Source organism: Solanum stenotomum, chromosome 4 (genome assembly GCF_019186545.1).
Source record: "Solanum stenotomum isolate F172 chromosome 4, ASM1918654v1, whole genome shotgun sequence".
In the NCBI taxonomy this organism is placed as follows: domain Eukaryota; kingdom Viridiplantae; phylum Streptophyta; class Magnoliopsida; order Solanales; family Solanaceae; genus Solanum; species Solanum stenotomum.
Window position 1 is genome coordinate 31,914,036 of NC_064285.1, and position 21,965 is coordinate 31,936,000.

Here is a 21,965-nt window from a genome sequence, read left to right on the forward strand (position 1 = left end):
ACAAAAATAAATTTAAATATTTCAGATTTGTATTTTGTTAAAAAAACATGTCAACAACATAAATATTTTCGAGTTATCACATTTCATCATCAAAATAATTTTCAAATTTTCAGTTTAATTGTTTTCTTAAAAAAATTATCTCAATTATTTAGGAAACATGATAAATAATTATGTGGTATAATATTGATTTGATTATAGTATTTTTTTTATATCGATATCTGAAATTCATTTTTTTGCATCCTTATTTTATGAAATTATGTTTGATTAAATGAAAATCGTCTGAGAGCATCAGTTGCCGCACACACGACGGTGATTCTTCGTCTTTTTGCTGCAAATCTCTGTTTCGTCTAAGGAAATTCTGCAAGGATGGGTCGTGTGCGCACCAAGACCGTGAAGAAGTCATCTCGACAGGTAATTGAGAGGTACTACTCCAAAATGACTTTGGATTTCCACACAAACAAGAAGATCCTGGAGGAAGTTGCCATAATTCCTTCCAAGCGTCTCCGCAACAAGATTGCTGGATTCTCCACCCACCTCATGAAACGTATCCAGAAGGGACCAGTTCGTGGCATCTCCCTGAAACTGCAAGAGGAGGAACATGAGAAACGCATGGACTTTGTTCCTGATGAATCTGCCATCAAGACCAATCTCATTGAAGTTGACAAGGAGACCCTTGACATGCTTTCAGCCCTCGGCATGTCTGACCTTCCAGGCGTTGTCAAGCAGGCAGCTGAGCCCCAAGCAGTGGCAGCTCTCCCAACATATGGTCGCGGTGCAGGAGGTTTTGGACGGAAATACTAATAAGAGAACAGTTACAGTGATCTTATGGCCTATTGAAGAAACTTTTTGGTAGATTATATGTTAGTTTTCCCTATTTTTTCTTTAAGGAGTCTTTGAAACTCATTCCAGTGTTTGAGACAAATGATGAACAACCCCTTTTGGTGGTAAAAAAAAAAATCGTCTTATTTTGCAAGATTGAACGAGAGAGAAGTATGCTAAAGAGGTTGCAACATGCTTTGCAAATTATATTTATATTTTAGCTAAAAATAGAATCATGTTTTTAATATTTTATAGATTGATCTTTGAATTTAAATTTTTTATTAATTAAAACAAATATCATTTCAACACATGTCACATATGCTATTAAGAATTCTTTAGAATAATGTTTGGTGTCTTTGAAGAACATATCCTCATCGCACATAGATTAAGGTAATTTTTTGTCAGTAGTAATATGTAATTATACATGCACTTTTTAAACTCAATAATAATTCGTATTAATTTTTTTAAGTTTTAAAATATTATATTTTTAAAATATTTGCGCAACGTGCGGGTACGTATACTAGTACGTGTAAGGAGGATCAAAGATACCCCATATGAATTATGTTTTTTTCAAAATAATAATTAAAAAATTAAATTAAAATTAATTGTTTCACTTTGGTTAAAGGAAATGAGTATATATGTGAGTCATTGATTTAAATTATCTAAAGCCTCTTTCAACCAGACAACCACACTTAAAAACCAAACAAGCCCAAATCAGTAACTAGAGAAAATTGAAGGAAAGGTATCCTTTAAGTTTGGAATTAACTATTGGTAACTATTTTGACCAAGAAAAGATTAAACACACTTAACTATTAAATAAAGTTAATTGTGGACTCAATTAACATTTTCAAAACTTATAATCTTTTTAGAAATACAAAACAATCCACCCACTAAATAAACAAACCTTACACTCCCTCTCTCAAACGTTCTCCTCTCTCTCACAGAAGAAAACGTTCTCCTCTCTCAAAAATTCAAAATTGCTTTGATCGGGACAATCAATTTCTCCGGCAACTTTCAACTTCCGACGGCAGTACTTTGAATTTTCAATTCGTCTATTCTAACCATCCAAGGGAACAACGATTTGCAGGTAAAGCTTTATTTTTCTGAAAAACTTAGAGCTTTTTAGTTTTTTTTTTTTTTGAATGAAATACTGCAAAGAGACTATTCTGAGGGAGGTTACACTTTGCATATACTCTTCCCTTAAGCGCTGCCCAGGTTTTGTGCGATTCAGGTTGAGACAATGAAGCTTTTGCTTGTTTATGCTTTAGGAAGTGGACCAACTGATTGTTCTAGAAAGAAATACTTGTTTATTTGGTTTTCTTGTTTTTTGGGGTACTTGGAGAGTGATTTGGATTTGTGGGGTTAGTTGATAATTTAGGTGAGATGGGGAAGAAAAAGGGTTTACCCAATTGGGTTCCTGATGGGTCGACATATTCTGCAGGAATTTTTGGTTCTTGGAGTCCAAATTCTTACTTCCTGCATATTTCTGTATTATTATTACCAAAATTTGGCAAAGCTAGATGATTCAATCCCAAGTTTCATTAATAGTTTTTTTGTTGACTGTGAGTGACTGCCCCTTTTTTTATTTTTTTCATTGGTTGAGTTTGTACATGTATGATGTATAGGTGTAACAGAATATCATTTATTGTACATCGTAATATAGACAACTATAGATTTGGGACCATTTCAGCTTTTAGAATGAACCCTTGATCATAAATCTGAGCAGTTTTGAACTAGACACTTGTTACTTCAAAAACAAATGTGACTTCAAAACCAAATGGTCGTGACTTCAAAAACAAATGAAATCCACTTGCAGCAACCAAAATATGGTCCTCAAGTTGGTACTGCTATATGATTTATAATATGCTAAAGGACATAAATAAAGGAGATAATAAGTCACTATTTATGTTTCTTTTGGCGGACTATATTATATGTGTCTTATTAAATTTACTGTTAATGTTGCTAGAAAAATGTTGTGATCCTCTTTTTCTTATTCTCTGCATATTTTTTTCCCTTAATTTATGTTTGTTGAACCTTGTAATGCCTGGACAATATAAGTATATGAAATGTCCTAGTTCTGGTGATTGGTTGAACTTTCGTATATAGTTTGTTATGTGTTACTTTTCATCTCCAGCCAGTAAATTGTCTCTGGCTTAAGCAACAACAACCATGCCTCAGTTCCAAGTTAGTTAGGGTCGGCTATATGAATCTTCACTACTTATTGCTATCTTTTATTGAATGATGCGCAAATTAATTGTAATTTTTTTCAATTTTCTATTTGTAGATAAAATGGCTTCCAAAAGAAAAACAAGTAAATCAGTCTCTTATAAATCAAGTAAAGTAGCTAAAGTACAAACACCATTAGAAGAACTTGTTGAACAAGTTATTTCACAAAAAGATGATGTGTTACCTTCTGTAGATGTACAAAAACAGAATGAAAATATGAAAACTATAGAGGAGGAAGATAAAAATGAAGAAATCTTCTATAAATGACTCATCTATAGTCATCTATTGCAATAGATGGTTCATCTGTTGGAAGAAAACATAAGAGTTTTCTACTGTTTTGCTTTCATCTAACAGAAGACTAATCTGTTGTAATCGATGGGTCATTTGTTGGACGATAACTTAATCATTTGCTACTGATTTACGTACGTCCAACAAATGACCTATATGACCTATTTGTTGCAACAAATAGGTCATTTGTTGGACAAAATCTCAATCATTTGTTGTTGTTTTGCTTTTGTCCAATAAATGACCGATTTGTTGCAATAGATGGGCCATTTGTTGGACGAAAACTTAACCATTTGTTGTTGTTTTACTTACATCCAACAGATGAACTATTTGTTGCAATAGATGGGTCATCTGTTGAAAGAAAAATTTCAAGCCATTCACATCATTGAAGATTATGAGGAGAAAAAAAAATCAATTTCCAAGATATTATCAAATATGAAAAAGAGACAACAAATTGCAATTACTTTTCTTCCTTGCAATGTTGAGTCATCTTCAGGTGTCATAGAAGAGCAACAAAAGTTGTAGAAGGTATGGGCTGCTAGCAGAAGTTGTAGAAAGTATGGGTAGCTGAAGTTGTAGAAGGTATTGGCTGCTGAAGTCATATTTTGTAAGTTGAAGAGCGTAATATGGATTGTAATTCATGAACACTTATCATATTTTGTAACTGCTAATGAAAATATTTTATATTTAATAGATGTTCAATTATTTTACCATGAATTTCATTATATTCTTAGATTTGTAAAATGTTAAATTATACTATTGGAAATAGACATATGTTGCAACAAATTATGAGTAACTTATTGCAACAGATGACACATATATATAAAGTCGGTTTAAACATATATGCTCATATGTTGCAACAGATGAATCATCCATTGCAACAGATAAGCATATATGGGTCATATATTGCAACAAATAATACATATTAGACATTTGTTGTAACAGATTTCTATATTTGTTGCAACAGATGATCATATTTATTTGATTATTTTCAACAGATGTGTTATCTATTGCAACAGATAATGCATTGAGATTATAATTAAACTTATAATTGAAAGGTAATTATAATTAAATAACTTTATTTATCACTAATTATGAGTTAATGAAGCATTTCGTATCAAAATAATCAATTGATCACTTTATGTAAGACGAATACAATTAGGTGATTATGTAATTACTCTACAATACATTGAAAATGTAATTGAACTTATTAATTAAAAGGTATTTATAATTAAATAATTTTATTTATCACTAATTATGGGCTAATGAAATATTTCATGTCAAAATAATCAATTGATCACTTTATTTAAGACGAATACAGTTAGTTGATCATGTAATTAATCTACAATACATTGAAAATGTAATTGAACTTATTAATTAAAAGGTAATTATAATTAAATAACTTTATTTATCACTAATTATAGGTTAATGAAGCATTTCATATCAAATATATATAGAGACGGTTGAAAATGATCAAACATATATGCTCATCTGTTGCAACTGATACTCATATGTTGCAACAGATGAAGCATCCATTGCAACAGATAAACATATATGTTTGATTATTTTCAATGGATGGGTCATTTATTGAAAAATATAATAATATTAGACATCTAATGCAAAATATGCAAAATTTGTTGCAACGAATGAGCATAACTAATATATTTTGTATAATAAATATGAACATACACTATTAACCAAAATGAGTTAAAATTATCAGATTCATAACTAAGTACAAAATAGCTATTTCACTATTACAATAATTATGGAGCATTTCGAACCGAGCATGTTGTTCTCTTGTGTCCAATATTTTTACATATTGAAGACTTATTTTTTCTTGTTGAAAATGATTCCCCGACTCCACGCCTCCTTTTCGTTCACCTTCTTCCCGGTTTGCTTGGATCAACATATGGAGGAGGTATTTCTCTCTCCAAAATCTCCAAAGGAACAATCCAAGAATCTTCAGGAGGCACCGGATTAATTTCCTCACAATATGCAATTATATATATTTCCACCGAATAATATGAAGACGAGTACTCATAGATCTGATTTTCAAAATGTGCATCATATTGGGATCGAAGCTCTGCCATAACATGTGGACAAGGTATTTTGTTCAAGCCAAAAACTCTACATGTGCACGTTCTTCTTTGAAGATCGATCGTGACGACATCACCATGACCGTTGATACTAAATTTGTAATTGGCTATTTGATGGGCCAATAACTTATTTCCCAAATTGATATTCTTTGATATTTGTTTTTTCATTGAAGGAACAAGTATGTTTGGTGAGTTGACCAACTTCATACGCCTCTCATGAAATAATTTTGCAAATCTCATATTATTTCATCAAATAAAGCGACGATAGGAAATTCTCTTTTAACTTCAAACATTGCATTCACGGATTCAACAATGTTTGAGGTCATAATATTATACCTACACAAAAAAATAACTTTATAAGATATATAATTATATAAAACTTAAACAAGATACTCAATAGATAATATTGTACCTATTTTCCAAATAAAATGCCCTGCTCCATCTATGAAATGCAACTGATTCGAGATGTTCAGCTATCTTGGGTACCATATCCCTTATATGATTGAAATGGTCATAGAACTCAACTTTATTTGTACGCTTTCGCTACATTATAAAAATGAGATACGATATTTGCATTGTGAAAATTGTTTCAAATATTTTCTCCAAGGTGCCTCATGCAACAACATAATGAGCTGATGGATACACAATTGACATCATCTTTCGAATACTTGAATGCCTATTAGAAATTATGCACAACTCATCAGTATATCAACTACCCCCTATATCGACAATGGGTGTAGGTGTTTGGTCCTCTTCCACATCATGTCCAATCTCATCATCTGGAATATTCATGTTCATCCCATCCAATTCATCATTTAACAGATTTTTTTGGTCTTGTTCTGCATTTCCATTCTCTATCGATTTTTAACAATGTACACCCTTAAAATGGACCAAGTTGCATCACTCAGATAAGCACACAAACGAAGTTGATCGCTTATCTTAAAAGGTAGGACCCTCTGATTTTCAAAAGACTTGTGCATATAACTGATGACAAGATCATTTGGTTGACAATTTCGTCCACAATAGCTAATGATTGAGTTCACAAAATCATTATACAAAATATCCCTTTGGATGGTCATCAATACAGACTCTGACATGTCACCATCCTTCCAACGCCAAATAAATCGATTGTTCTTCTCAATCCATTCACCATAACAATCAACAGCTATTGTTATTGATTCTTCCATTAATGGTACCTAAAGGAATTTATTAAAAATATTCAATAACGATTGTATAGTAAAGTTGAGTGGCTATATACAGTTAAAAATTATATGCACAATCATTATCCCAACAAGTCAATCATCTATTGCAACAAGTAGGTCATCCGTTGCAGCAGATGATTCACTTGTTGCAACTGATGATTCACTTGTTGGATACATGTCCAAAACTAGAAGCTTATCCAACATGTAAGTAAATTGTTGTAACAGATGAGTCATTTGTTGCAACAAGTAATTGATCTGTTGCAATATATGACTTGCCTGTTTGGACAAATTTATGGTTTTGTCCTAGTTTGGCCTGGTACTGTAACATGTATCCAATGGGTAAGTCATATGTTGCAATAGATGAGTCGTCTGATGCAGCAGATATGTTGCAATAAATGACTTATCTGTTGTGACAAGCTTCTGGTTCTTTCCCAGCTTGGCATGATACTGTAATATGTATCAAATAGGTAAGTCCTATGTTGCAACAAATGAGTTATCTGGTGCAGTAGATGACTCATCAGTTGCAATAAATGACTTATCTATTTGGACAAGCTTTTGGTTTAGTCCCAACTTGACATGGTACTGTAATATGTATACAACAGGTAATCTATTTGTTGCAACAGATGACTTACCTATTGGGTACGCGACTGTAAACTTTTGAGGAAACACTCAAACTACCAAAATGAAAAATTAGAATAAAAATCATTAGTTTACTTACCAAAATCACCTATGATGTAATGTCCAATGATATATGAATGAAAATTGGTCTGAAAGCAGCAGTACAATGTGAATATCAACTGAAGAAGAAAAAAATGATGAACAACCAGAAGAAGATGGTGATAAACAAGAAGAAGAAGAAGAATGATGATGGAGAAGAAGAATGAAGAAGAAGAGCAGCAACAATGGTCCCCAACAATGGAAGAATAAGTAAGAGAGAAAAAGGGAAAAAAATGAGCCGTTGGTACCCTTTTTTCCCACAATTTCTTATTATTTAGGGTTTTATATAAGATGGACTAAAGCGTAAAATAAAAACTTAGGGATGAAAAATTCAACCCCTTAATTCTTAATTTAAAAATTGTCACCCTACTCAATAATTAAGACTTGAGTCACCAATCTCAAATTTTGAAACTTTTCTATAACCCTTAATTGATTGTCGAGTTTTGGGCCAAAAACATCCCTGAATTATACCCAACTCTTAAATTACATCCTTTCCCTATCATAATAAACAAAAAGCATCCCTAAACTATCCAAAAACTTGCAAATTACATCCCTCCGTTAGTTTAGTGCTAAGATATAACGGCTTCAACTAGAAGTGCATGACTATCCCTTATCAAACGGCTGCAATTTGGACTGTTAGCGATAAGAAAATTCAACAAATCTTAATATCAAATCAATACATTATTGTTCAGTTGAAGAAATAAAAATTAATGCAATAATATTCTTACCAAAAATTGATAAGGATATCTATATGTTTGTTATTTTCAACATGTAAATAATTGATCTATTAGTAAACGTCAAAATTGTTTTATAAATTCCAAATGAATAACTATTAATTATATATAAAAGTCTTCAAGTTATAAAGGTAAAAGATGAATTATGTATCTCATTTGTACACGATGTAAACTATATTAATTATAAAAATCTTCACAATATAAGAGTAAGACTATGTACACATCACCCTTCTCATACCCACTTATAGACACCGAATATATATATATATATATATTATTGTGATTAAAAAACAAATTATGTATCTCATTTACATATGATATTATATTTATTTTATCTAAACATTAAAATTGGAATAATGTAAATGAGAAAAGCTATATAAAAATTTAAAAGAGAAGAAACTATTTTTCATGTTATTCTGCACATTCCATAAATTAACCTCACCAAACATCTATTCCTTGTAGCTATATTAGAGCTATTGGAAAGCAAGGTATATGGGTGGAGTATTTATCTTCCACTTTTTCTTATCTATATTTTTCCAAATGATAAATAAAAATGAAAGAAACGTAAGCTTATGTTTTCGCTTTTTGCTGAAGAATGATAAATAATTGTAGATTTGTAGGGATAAGTCAAGTGCATGACATAATTTCTGTTTGAATCTGTTAGTTTTTGACAGAAAACTAAGAGAGGGATGTAACTTGTCACTTCTAGGATAGTTCAAGGATGTTATTTATTCATTGTTATAATATAAGGATGTAGTTTAAGTTTGAGTTATAATTGAGGGATGTTTTTGGCCATATACTCATTGATTGTCCCCAGTAACTATTGATTCTGGTGTTTTCTTCAACTATTTTCGAGGCCTAAAAACGAAGATTTGAAGTTTTCTTGTCTTAAATCATGAAAAATTCAATGTTAATCTACAAATCTAAGTACAAATAAATAATCTTGTCAGAACTGGTTAATATTTTTTATTTTATTTTTTAACTGGTTAATATCGGATCTGAAAAGTTATGGAAGTTTTGTGACTCAAATCAAATGGATGTGGGATGATGTAGTTGTTATTGATTGATTTGAATCAATTTGTGTTATGGGTTGAATTAGTTCAAGATAAATCAATTTGGTGGTGTTTTGGGTTTGATTGGTTGAAGACTGCCAGCCATCACACAAAATTGCTGTCAGTGTTAATTCTGAAACTGTGATTACTTTTCTTGTTGTTACAAGGGATTGAAAAAGTCAAAAGAACACTCCATATTAAAATTTGAAATTTATGCTTTTTCTTGTATTGTCATGGCAGGTTCAGGATGGAGGAGGTGATGATTGATGAAGATGATAAATAGGAACTTGGACAATAGCAAGGGTGAAATTAGCTAATAAATGATCCTTTCTACTTTTCTTGCATTCTTGTAGCCTTTTTATTTTTATGAAATATTTCTGTAAATGAGTTGATCATGTTTGATGTTTTATGGAACTAGAACAAACCAAACCAAAACAGAAATTGAAAGACACTTGGTGGAGCATATGCATAAACCTTGGGCTCACCTCTCTCAGTTTTGATGCGAGTATCATCATATTCTGCCTCACAAGGTTATGTTAGGATCTAGAGTTACCCATCTTCAAATTTTCCACACTTGTATGCTACGACATATTTCTTGCACCTAAACTATTGCTCATTTTTATGTGTCCATATGGATGTTCAACTGAAAGCTTACTATTGACTACACTCCTACCTTTCTTTCAAATTAACTTCTCATTTATGTCTACTGTCTTTAAGTTTCTATAATCGAAGTTCAAATATGTTTCCTTCATGGAATTTCTTACTGTAAAGATAATGGTTGCAATTGCATTAACGTCTGCAACAAAAGTTGGAGGATCATTTGTTTTCTTCATGTGCTCAGTGTTACTGATGGTAGCTTAATTCCAAGTGACTTGATGCCTAACTCATATTACCAGTAGGTAACCGTTGCAACTAATTTGGATGTTTCTACTAAATTATTATCATGGTCTACTTTTCTTTTATTCTACTTGTTCTATTCTAACTTTTAACAGATGAATGTACATTCCTCCTGTGATTTCCACATACATGTTGTGAAAGCATAATGTGATGTGAATTTCAGTACTTTCAAGGTTCCTTGACTCATTACTATCAGGTTATGTTTTAATTATTTCCTTCTTTTTTACATGTGATGGTGGGAGGTAGCAAATACTCCGTGTATTAGACAAGGTGCGTGAAAGCTGGCACCGACACCATAGTCCATAGTTATTAAAAAAGGTCATGGATTCTTATTGCTATGAAGGTTTTTTCAGATGATGTGGATATCATTATATACCAAGATCCTAATTAATCTTCTAACTACATACTGTCTAATCAAAGTTATCTTGTGGTGTTGTGATTATAACTGGCGGCCCCAACTGCTGATGAAATTGGAACAAAGATCATGGTTTAATTCCCAACAGAGAGATAAGGTTATGTGATTTTGTTCTATCTATCAAAGCCTTGGAGCTACAGTTATCCAATACCGATGCTGATAGGAAGATGCAAGTTCCTGGTATAATAGTTGAGGTGTGCACAAGTTGGTCTAGACATCGTCATCAACAAAATAAAAAATAAAAACTGTATTTGGGTAGGATGGCCTTTATTTGCTGCAGTCTGAATGATCAACTATCTCATTTCATGTTGCGTGGAAGCATTAGGTAACATAAGTTAGTGCTGCAAAAGGCAAAAAAGGATCTGCAACTGGATACTTTACCAATGGTCTAATGCTAAGGAATAAGGATGTATTGCTGGATTTAGAGATTGCAGTCATAGTAATGTACCCAACTTCTAACGGAAGGTAAAATAGTTTTATTATGCAAAGCCAGGCATGCTATCTTATTGCTTTATAAGGATAGGTTTATTAGATTTTGTTGTCTAGCTGTTACATGGAAATAGCATCTACTTTTAGATCTGGCATCAACACAAAAATAGTTTGATGATCTTGCAAGATTCAGCTATAAAACACAAATGGTCGCAGATGACTCTTTTCTTTTCGTGTCATACAATTAATTGTGAAAAATAACCATCTACATTTTGTCAATAGAATCTTCCTTATCCTGCAACGCATCTGCAGCTTGTTTCATTTTAGCTTCAGAGTTCAGACAGTGCGGATTCCTCTTCTTTCTTTATCATCAGTTGTTTTGCCTGTTTGAGAGCTTCAACCAGCTTCAGAAGGCATTTCTCTGCGTCTTCTTTCAGGGAGCTGGGCATCAGGTTCTCTGCAACATCGGCAGGTATAATCTTTGTCTCCCTCATTAGAATTTCAATTGATTCAAATATGGGATGTGTGTCCAAGCGCAGGTAATTCTTTGCAAGCACCTTGAATCCATCAAAACTACAGTATGAGAGCTCGATGTGCTTATCCATTCTTCCCCTTCTTGTAAGAGCTGGATCCAACTTATCCACATAATTTGTAGTAAAGACAATTATACGCTCTCCACTGCATGCAGACCAAAGACCGTCAATGAAGTTCAGAAGCCCAGAGAGAGTGACTCTACTTCCACTCTCTTCGGCGTCCTTGCGAGAAACTTCTTTCTTTGTCTTTTCAATCTTCTCTTCTGGAGGTTTCTTCTTTCTTTGACCTGTTAGATCAAGTGAGCAGTCAATATCTTCTATCACTATAATAGACTTACTTGTTGTTTCAGCTAAGAGCCTTCTCAATTCTGTGTTGTCCCTCACAGATGTCGGTTCAAGATCATAGACGTCATAATCCAATAAATTTGCCATTGCAGCAATCATAGTAGACTTCCCAGTACCCGGCGGACCATATAGTAGATAACCACGCTTCCACGCCTTGCCAATCCTCGCATAGAAATCCTTGCTCTCTCTAAACATGAGGAGATCATCCACAATCTCTTGCTTCTTCTCTACCTCCATTGCCAAGCTACCAAATGTTGCAGGATGCTCAAATACGATATGGCTCCATGTGGTCTTGCTGTGGCCATTAGTGTAGAGCTTTCTCTTCCTGTTTCTCATCTGAATCTCTTTCCCTGCCTTGATCACTTGCTCCAAGTAAATATCGGTTACCATGTCACGATATTTCTTGTGGAACATAAGCCTGTAATATTTTCTTTCTAGCTCTGGCAAGTACTTACTTTCCCGTTGCACAAGTTTGCCAGAAATCCACTGTCCTTTTACTCCACAAAACTCGTCAGTAACTCTCTCATGTTCATCCATGCTTAGCACCAACTTGCTACCTCCAGTTACCGTTTCAGCTCTAAGCCTCTTTGCGTCTTTTGCTAAGTGGACACTGAGATACGCCTCAACTGCTGCATAGGCATCATGAGGCTTGAGATTGTTGCTCATGAATTCACTGATGGAAATCTGAATATAAGGGTAGAAAAAGCTCCTGATTCTTCGTGCCCACTTATCGAAAGCTCGGATAAGCTCAGGGGGACAGTATCGACGGATCATATCCCACAGGAATATGAAACTAGCGATGCTCGTCCCGAATCCACCCCAACTTTGCAGCAATCCCATTACTCTGATCATTGTTAAAGATGTTTTGAAATTCCCTTAGATTTGTGTTCACTTTATATAAGATACACAGAGAAGCCGCAAAGCAATTTCTGCTTCTCTTCAAGGTAATTGGTTATGACAGCTTATATTATCCTCCCTCTGTCCATTTGCGCATTTCGAATGTTAATTTGATTACTTTTCAAAGTTAAGTTAGATTACATTAATTTAGTATTTTTTAGATATTTAAAAACTATACAAAAAGTACTATAAATTGTAAATTTTTACATATCATTATGATAAAATAGTACACCGTAAAATGGTAATCAAAGGTTTTTATAGTTTAATTTTAAAAAAAAAAATCATGACAATTAAAAGTGGACGGATATAGTATTATATTATGTTAAAAGAGTAGGTAAAGCTTTTGAATATATAATGTATGACTAATTTAGAACAGGAAATTAAAGGCATGACGGTTTGTGAATACATAATGTAGGACTAGTTTAAAAAAAGAAATTTTGTGAATACATAATGTAGGACTAGTTTAGAAAAAGAAATTTTGTGAATACATAATGTAGGACTAGTTTAGAAAAGGAAATTAAAGGCATGACGTTTTGTGAATATATAATGTAGGACTAGTTTAGAAAAAGAAACTTTGCGAATACATAATGTAGGACTAGTTTAGAAAAGGAAATTAAAGGCATGATGTTTTGTGAATGCCAATGACATTGCTGATAAAATCTTTTTATTTTAAATACTTTAAAACAATTTTTCAAAAAAGTGTTTTTGAAAAGCAAATCGTATTTGGGTAATCTTCTTAAAAAATATTTGTGAGAGTTAAATTACAAAAAAAATGACAAGTATCAATGTATTTTTAATATTAAGATTATTTATAGAAGAAAAATTATTTGAAATATCTATTATAAAAATTTTATTCAAAATTTATTTTTATTAAATTAAAATGTACATATTCAAATTTTCAATCAATATTATACATAGATGAATAAAAAGATAAATAAATATTGATATAATATTAATATGATGATTTAAATATAATTTAAAATATCAATAAAAATAAATTTAAAATCATTTCACAAATTAAATTCACAATAAAAATAAATAAATAAATATAAATGGCCTATTGATAAATATGTGTCTTTTTTTTTTTAAGAAGTAGAATTTTTAGCTTATTTTCAACAAAATAAAAATTGTTTCTGTTTTCATTTAAAAGTAGTTTTACTGATTAGTCAAACATATTAATTTTTTTAAAAAAGTATTTTTTTCTCTCCTAAGTGTTTTTAGCCTTCTAATCTAATGACAATGACAACTAGTTTAGAAAAGGAAATTAAAGGCATGATGTTTTGTTAATACATAATGTAGGACTAGTTTAGAGAAGGAAATTACAGGCATGATTGTTTTATGAATACATAATGTATGAGTAGTTTAGAAGAGGATATTTTGTGATTGCGTTGAGATTACTTGGAATACGAGTTGAAAAAGCTCAATAATGAACAAAATGACAAATGACAAATTAGTGGACGGCTTCGTGAGGTGTTTTTCTCCTGTTATATTATATATATATTATTGGAAAAGGATAAGTGATGAGAGAAAAGACAGAAAGGAAAAAAGTGAAACTAGATGTGGACTTGGTGCAAATTTGCTTTCCAAGTTTCCATCTTACGTAATAATATTACATCATTCTATACGACACTACAATAATCTAAGGATGTGTAAAAATCGAATCAATCAATAAATCGAATCGAAAAAATATTATTGGGTCATTGGGTTAATAATTTTTAATGATTTTATAAAAAAAATATTGTGTTATTGATTTGGTATCGATTTTTAGTATTGGGTTATTGGGTAAATCGATAACTCATTAAAACGATAGTATGTTACTACTATACCTTTTTATAAATATTAAATATTAATAAGTTAACATAGCTAGACACTATATCAGTACTCTATACTGTGATCTACACACTTCACACGTCATAGTACTTCTACTTCACATATGAAATTCTATATTATATTTTGGTTGTAACATGTTATTGTAGGCTTCGTACGACATCTACTCTTATTGATACAATTTTTCATTATATATCGTGTTTTATTATATCAAAGCATTTACCGCTGATATGCTTGACTCACTGTATCGTGCCAAAGTATTAGAGAAGTGAGAAATCATATATTTATTTTATGAGCATTTTCTTATTGGGTAAATCGAAAATCAAACCATTAATGACCAAAAACGAAAATTATATATTTATTTTAGGGAAAAAGGACAAATATACCCCCGAACTATCGAAAATGGTATACAAATACCCTTCGTTATACTATTGAGACACTAGAGCCCTACCGTCCAAAAAGTGGTGCATCTATGCCCTTCTCTCTAACGGAAAGACACGTGTTGTCATCCTATGCATCTACCCTTATATTCACCAATTTCTAAACCCACAACCTGAATTAAAAAGACCTACACAAATAACCCCCTAACCCACCCATTAAAAAGATCATCTCCTAAAAAAAGAACGGGAAAAAAACCCTTTTAACACTGGAGTCCCAACCAATTACCACCACACTCCTCCGTCAACAACCACCCTCTCCTCCTTTTTAGATCAAGTTCACACTTGTTGCTGCATGTAAACTTTCAATGTCGCCGACTTAATAATTTCCTTCAAGATTCAATAGAAACAAGTCAATGGAAGGATCCATTTCTAAGTAAACATATGTTTGGACATGGATCCATATAATGAATATTTTAAAAATTGAAATAATGAATTAGTTTGATAAATAAATATTTTACTGTTCAAAATTTTGAAGAAAAAGAAACTTTGCACAATATGCTGAAAAGGGTTAAAATGTCTTTTTTTGGTGTGAATTTGTACCGTTCTACGACATCGGAGTATGATAGTCACCGTTAACGGCGGAGCGAGAAGCAGAGGGAAGAACTTGATGTTAAGGTGATTCCGGTGGATACATTTAAAAGTCGTTCTTCTCCACCTGAACCTTTATTGTCGAAAAAACCTCCGATGAGCTCATGGAAGGCACCTCAGGCGAATTAGAAAAAGAGAAGATCCTTTCAGACAAGGTTGAAATGCAGAGTAATGAAGTTGAATACAACGAAAAACAAGAGCCTCAACCACCGTCACCTCATATGCCACCGTCGCTACTAACGGAGCTATCACCTCCGGTGGAACAGCCTCAGAAGCTTCAACGGAGAAAGAGTGGCACGAAGGAATTAGCCACCTCTGCCTCCTATGACGTCGTTCAAAATGCGGGAGATGAATTTTGTTCCCTCCGATGATTTCGTCAGGATAAGGCCGCGCAGCTCGCCGGACCTTGAAGATGTTGACGTTGACAATGTGGGTTAGGGGTTATTTGGGTGGGTCTTTTTAATTCGGGTTGTGGGTTTAGAATTTGGTGAATAATAAGGGTAGATGCATAGGATGACGACACGTGTCCTTCCGTTAAAGAGAAGGGCATAAATGCTCCACTTTTTTAACGGCAGGGGCTCTAGTGTCTCAATAGTATAACGAAAGATATTTGTATACTATTTTCGATAGTTCGGGGGTATATATGTCCTTTTTCCCTTTATTTTATGAGCATTTTCTTATTGAAAAAAATTGTTTTTCAACAAAATTTAGTAAAATAAATATTTAAATTGGTTGAGTGACTTTCTAAATGAAATATCAATAGTTGAGTGATTTTGTAGGTAAAATATTTATAGTTGAGTGACTTTTAGGTTATAAAAGAAAGTTGATGGACTTTCTATGAAAATAACTATTAGTTGAGTGACTTTCTGTGAGAAAAAATCATAATTGAGTGACTTTAAAGTTATAAATTAAAGTTAAGTAACATTTTGTAAAAAGTAGTATTAATTGAGTGATCATATAAGATATTAACTCACAAAATTTGGTACCATTTTCAAAACTCAATTTCACTACTTTAGCTGTAGCTACTTTTTATTATTTTGCAAACTTTGCCCCAAATTTTGTAGTTTACGAAGATGATATAAATTATTATTCAAAAGATAAAATTACTAGTTAATCTATTACTTTTAAATATTTATTAGAAACATATTACAATTTCATTTTTATGATATTGTTAGAAAGTACTTTATCGTGCTAGGTTATTATAACATCTTATACTATGTGAAATAATTATTTTTGTGTTGCTGAGACGTGCGTCTAAGGAAAATTCTCTTGTCATCAAGGTGAGTTGAGAAGATACATGTAGAAGAAGGGATGAAAAATCAAAAGTCAAAATTCGTAGCGGTCTTTCCCAAAATAAAATAAAAAATACGAAATAAAGAGTTTGAAGCAACGTATATTCAACGTTCTTTCTAAAATTTCACGAATTTATTGTTTAATGATTATCAATTAGTGAAAATAAGTGAATAAACTTATTTTTATTGTTTCACAGCCACCCAAATAAATCGAACCGAAAAAATGTTATTGCGTTATTGCTACTAGGTTATTGGGTTAACGGTTTTTAATGATTTTATAAAAAAAATTATTAGTTATGAGTTTGGTACCGATTTTTAGTATTGGGTTATTGAGTAAATCGATAACTCATTAAGACGATAGTATGTTACTATTATACCTTTTATAAATATTAAATAATAATAAGTTAACATAACTAAACACTATATCAGTACTCTACACTACGATCGACACACTTCACACGTCATAGTACTTCTACTTCAGATCAAAAATTCTATATTATATTTTGGTTGTAACATGTTATTGTAGCCTTCGTACTGCATCTACTCTTATTGATATAATTTTTCATTATATTTCGTGTTTCACTATATCAAAGCATTTATCGCTGATTTGCTTGACTCACTATACCGTGCCAAATTATTAGAGAAGTGAGAAATCATATATTTATTTTATGAGCATTTTCTTATTGGGTAAACTGAAAATCGCACCGTTAGTGACCAAAAACGGAAATCATATATTTATTTTATGAGCATTTTCTTATTGAAAAAAAAATATTTTTCAACAAAATTTAATAAAAAAAATATTTAAATTGGTTGAGTGACTTTCTAAATGAAATACTATTAGTTGAGTTACTTTGTAGGTAAAATATTCATAGTGAAGTGACTTTGAGGTTATAAAAGAAAATTGAGTGACTTTCGGTGAAAAAAACTATATAGTTGAGTGACTTTCTGTGAGAAAAATTCATAATTGAGTGACTTTGACATTATAAATTAAAGTTAAGTAATTTTCCGTGAAAAAATAGTATTAATTGAGTGATCATATGACATATATATTAACTCACAAGATTTGGTACCATTTTTAAAACTCAATTTCACTACTTTAGCTGTAGCTACTTTTTATTATTTTGCAAACTTTACCCCGAATTTTGTAGTATACGAAGATGATATAAATTATTATTCATAAGACAAAATCTACTCATTAATCTATTACTTTTAAATATTCATTAGAAACATATTACAATTTCATTTTTATGATATTGTTAGAAAGTACTTTATTGTGTTAGGTCATTATAACATCTTATACCACATAAAATATTTATTTTGTTTTGCTGAGACGCATGTGTAAGGAAAATTCTTCGCCTTCAAAGTGAGTCGAGAAAATAAATGTAGAAGAAAGAATAAGAAATCAAAAGTTAAAATTCATAGCGGTCTTTTCCAAAATAAAAAATACAAAATAAGGAGCTTGAAGCAATGCATGTTCAACGTTCTTTAAAAAATTTCACAACTTTATTGTTTAATGATCATCAATTAGTGAAAATAAGTGAATAAACTTATTTTTACTATTTTACTCAAAAAGCCACCCAAATAGGAAGGTTTTTTTTTAATGATATGCCACTTGATCTTTTTGGCCAAAAAAATAATAAAAACGTTTTATATGCTAATTAAATGTCTGAAAATCTTGATTAAATTCCGAGGGGGTAATTAAACTTGTTACCCACGCTTAAAGTAATTAGAAAAATTAGACCGCCCAAAACTTAACCCAATCCAAAAACAATTTGGAGAGTTCGTAGACGGTCTTAATTAATCCTACTTCTATTAGGATTAGAATTTTAATAAACTCTAGAAAATAGATGAAGCCTTCAAAAATTCTTTTCATTGGAATCTGGAAATCAAGCTCATTAATGACTTTAATAAAATTCTAAAAAAGAGAAGAGGATTATTGGAAAATAAAATCTAGAGTCCAATGGTCAAATACTAAACTCTTGCACACCAGCACTACTAACAGAAGACGAAGAAACATAATCTTAGGACTAAACGACTCGATTGGGTGTTGGACTTTTGAGCCTAACTCCATCCTCAATATCATTACCCAAAACTTTCAAAACATCTACACAACCTACCTAAATAAAAGTAATTTACATAACCCTGTCTTATGTGGAAATACACTCAATCTAGAGGACAATGATAACATAGGTAGGCCACTAGATAAAGAAGAAATCAAAAATGTTATCTTCTCCTTCAAACCTCTAAAATCTCCGGGTCCTGATGGTCTTCATCCAATATTTTCCAAAAGTATTGGAACGACACAGAGGCAGTAATAATGTCACTCTCCGAGCCTACACCCTGGACGTGGCCGGCACTCGAGAATCATTGCTGGCCCCAAGCGAACCCTTGACCTGGCTTACTTACTCAGCGGAAGACTTTAAGCATTAAGAAAAGGATTCATATGCTAAATAACTCAACTGTCTCAAACTGAACTCATAATGTTTTTAAAATAAACATTTAACTTAGCCAAAATGACAACTCAAATCTGGACATAAGCCCATAACAAAATGATGACGAATGAACAAACATCTGACTGACTATCTATGAAGCCTCTAAAACAACTAAGATGGATGTCGGGACAGGCCCACGACATCCTAATGAACTAAAATGATAAAGTAATTAAAAAGGGGGATCCTTCGGAATGGAAGGAGGCTCACCAACAACTCTAAAGCTCAACTGGAACAACGATGCACTGGATGTTGATCCTGGTTACCTGCGTCTGCATCATAAGACGATGCAGGCCAACTGGCATCAGTACATTGAATGTACGAGTATGCGAGTTGGAAAGCTAAACACAACTTAAGCTTGAAAAGAATCTGAAAGGAACTGAAGAACTTACCTGGTTCAACTCAACTCAACATAACTGAACTCATTTCAATATAAAGCAGTTTAAAAACAAGTGCAATACAAGGAAAAGATGTTTAAAACATGATGTCAACTCTATGTATTTAGAAATACAATAATAACTCTGTATGTATGCAAAGATACAATATGAACTCTGTTTGTATATAAAAATACAAAATACTGATGTGGGAGTTTCTCTAACCGACAACCATCATTTAAGAGCTATAGTGATGATACATCGATTTACCTCACGCTGCCAAGGACCGTCCTATACCTTGTCGGGGGTATAGAACCTAACTCACTAAGTGGATTCACTAGTCTATTCTAAAAAGCACTAAAGGAATCATCTAAAAAGTATGACCCTTTTCTACCCATAGTGACTACATGATTTATGGGGGTTGTGAGTTGTCTAAACTCTCCCCCATATCGGTGCTCAATATTACTCCCAAAAATATAATATTAGTTCTTATGTTTAAAAACATACTTCTTTCTGTGATTTGAGATTTGTGCTAAAAAACTTAGCTCAAAGGCTATCTTGGAAATCAAAGTTTCCTCTCTTGCTTCATTTAGAAAGTGATTACTCTTTTCTGAAAACTAGCCCGAAGGCTCATTGGAAATCGAGGTTTCCTTCCTTGTTTAAATGCAAAAATATTTTAAACCCTTTGGGAATACATAGCCCCCAGATACTTTTGAATAAATGAACTTCAAGCTTTACTCTTTACCAACTTGAACTTTAAGTCTTAAAATAAAGTTAAAAGCATTTGCAAAAGACTTCTTGAAGAGACTCTAAGAACTTCTTAGACTTGGCTCTTAACTTTCCTTGAATTTGAAGTTATGGATTCAAGGTTGTAAATCATGTTTCTAGATGATTTCTAGATGTTTAGAAGTCATTTAGAGTAGTTAGAATCAATAGGAAGTGTTAATACACTTTAGAAGGAATGAAATAGGCTAAACGACGAAAACTGGTAAAAAATGACAATTTGGGCGCATCTCGGGCGCCAGCCCCAACTCACTGGGGCTCAAATCTGATGCACTGCTGGTGCGCCGCCCCAGCCTTCCTGGCGCTATGGGGGATCGTCGCGGCACTTGTTCCTTAGGCAAAAATCTGACGAACTTTTGGTCTCATTTTCTGATCTTAAATTATTTAATCGATTCTTTTTCTCAAATTCACTTTAGAACCAGATACCCAAGGTATATACACAAAATCTAACTCATACAACTCAAGGAATCAACACTTTAATATAAAGAAACTCCTTAATCTCAACTCATATTCAAGAACGAAATCAATTCAAGAACAACTACAAGAACATCAAATTCTCAATCTTTTTAGGACGAAAATACGCTAAATTAAACATGCTTGGCGCATGGGTGAACAAAACCAACGCTATGTGATCTCACATACCTTGTAGGGATCACCCCGATGAAATCCACAAGCTAAACTCGACGATCTTGACGAATCTTGCTTTTCTTCTCCTTTCTTCTTTTCTTTTCTCTTTTCTCCAAGCCCTAGCGTATTTGGGTAAAAGCGTAAACTGATCGAATTCTGATTAAACCCTAACTTAATTACCAAAAACGAAATAAAATAATTGGGCAAGGAAAAGACCAAACTATCCTTTCAAAATCCGGATTGGACTTTCCTTATTCCAACAACCCAACTTCCAAAGGGCATAACTTACTCATATGCACTCGGAATCGCGTAAACTTGACGGCGTTGGAAAGATCATTCCAAGAGCTTTCCAACCATATCTAGAAGTACACCTAGCTCATCCTGAGCTATGAGTTATGGCCGTTTGAAGTTGGCCAAAACTTAACTTATTCTAACTTAACAAAATTTCCAGATTTTTCATTCTTTCCAAAAATGACTATTTTCAATTATTAGCTTTTTCCTAGTTATTTCAATTTGCGAGATATTACAAATAAACACTTGCAGACTATTTTCAAGTATTAGCTTTTTCCTAGTTATTTCAATTTGCGAGATGTTACAAATAAACACTTGCATGAAGGCTTTTAGCTCTAGCTCTATACCTACTGAAATAAATAAAACTTTTATCTACTTAATTCCAAAAATAAAGAACCCCGAACAGATCAACCATTATAGACCCATTAGCCTTTGTAACACGGTTTATTAAACCATTACAAAAATTATTGTAAATAGAATCAGGCCTTACCTAGACAACATCATTAGTCCCCAACAATGAAGCTTCATCCCGGGTAGACGAGCCGTGGATAACACCATTATTGTTCAAGAAGCAATTGATTCCTTTCAAAAAGCGAAAGGTAAATTT

The 21,965-nt window shown here is 32.4% G+C and overlaps 2 protein-coding genes across 2 annotated transcripts; one reads left to right on the forward strand and one right to left on the reverse strand.

Annotated features, from left to right (window-relative positions):
• The first annotated feature begins 287 nt into the window (after positions 1-287).
• LOC125862666 (40S ribosomal protein S17-like) lies at positions 288-950 on the forward strand. The gene has a single exon (XM_049542788.1). The coding sequence runs from the start codon at positions 367-369 to the stop codon at positions 799-801; it is 435 nt and encodes a 144-aa protein (XP_049398745.1). The 5' UTR covers positions 288-366; the 3' UTR covers positions 802-950.
• A 7,949-nt stretch (positions 951-8,899) lies between these two features.
• Positions 8,900-12,729, reverse strand: LOC125862659 (AAA-ATPase ASD, mitochondrial-like). Its single transcript, XM_049542780.1, has one exon. It carries the CDS (start codon positions 12,600-12,602, stop codon positions 11,202-11,204), a length of 1,401 nt encoding a protein of 466 aa, XP_049398737.1. The 5' UTR covers positions 12,603-12,729; the 3' UTR covers positions 8,900-11,201.
• Between the last annotated feature and the right edge of the window lie 9,236 nt (positions 12,730-21,965).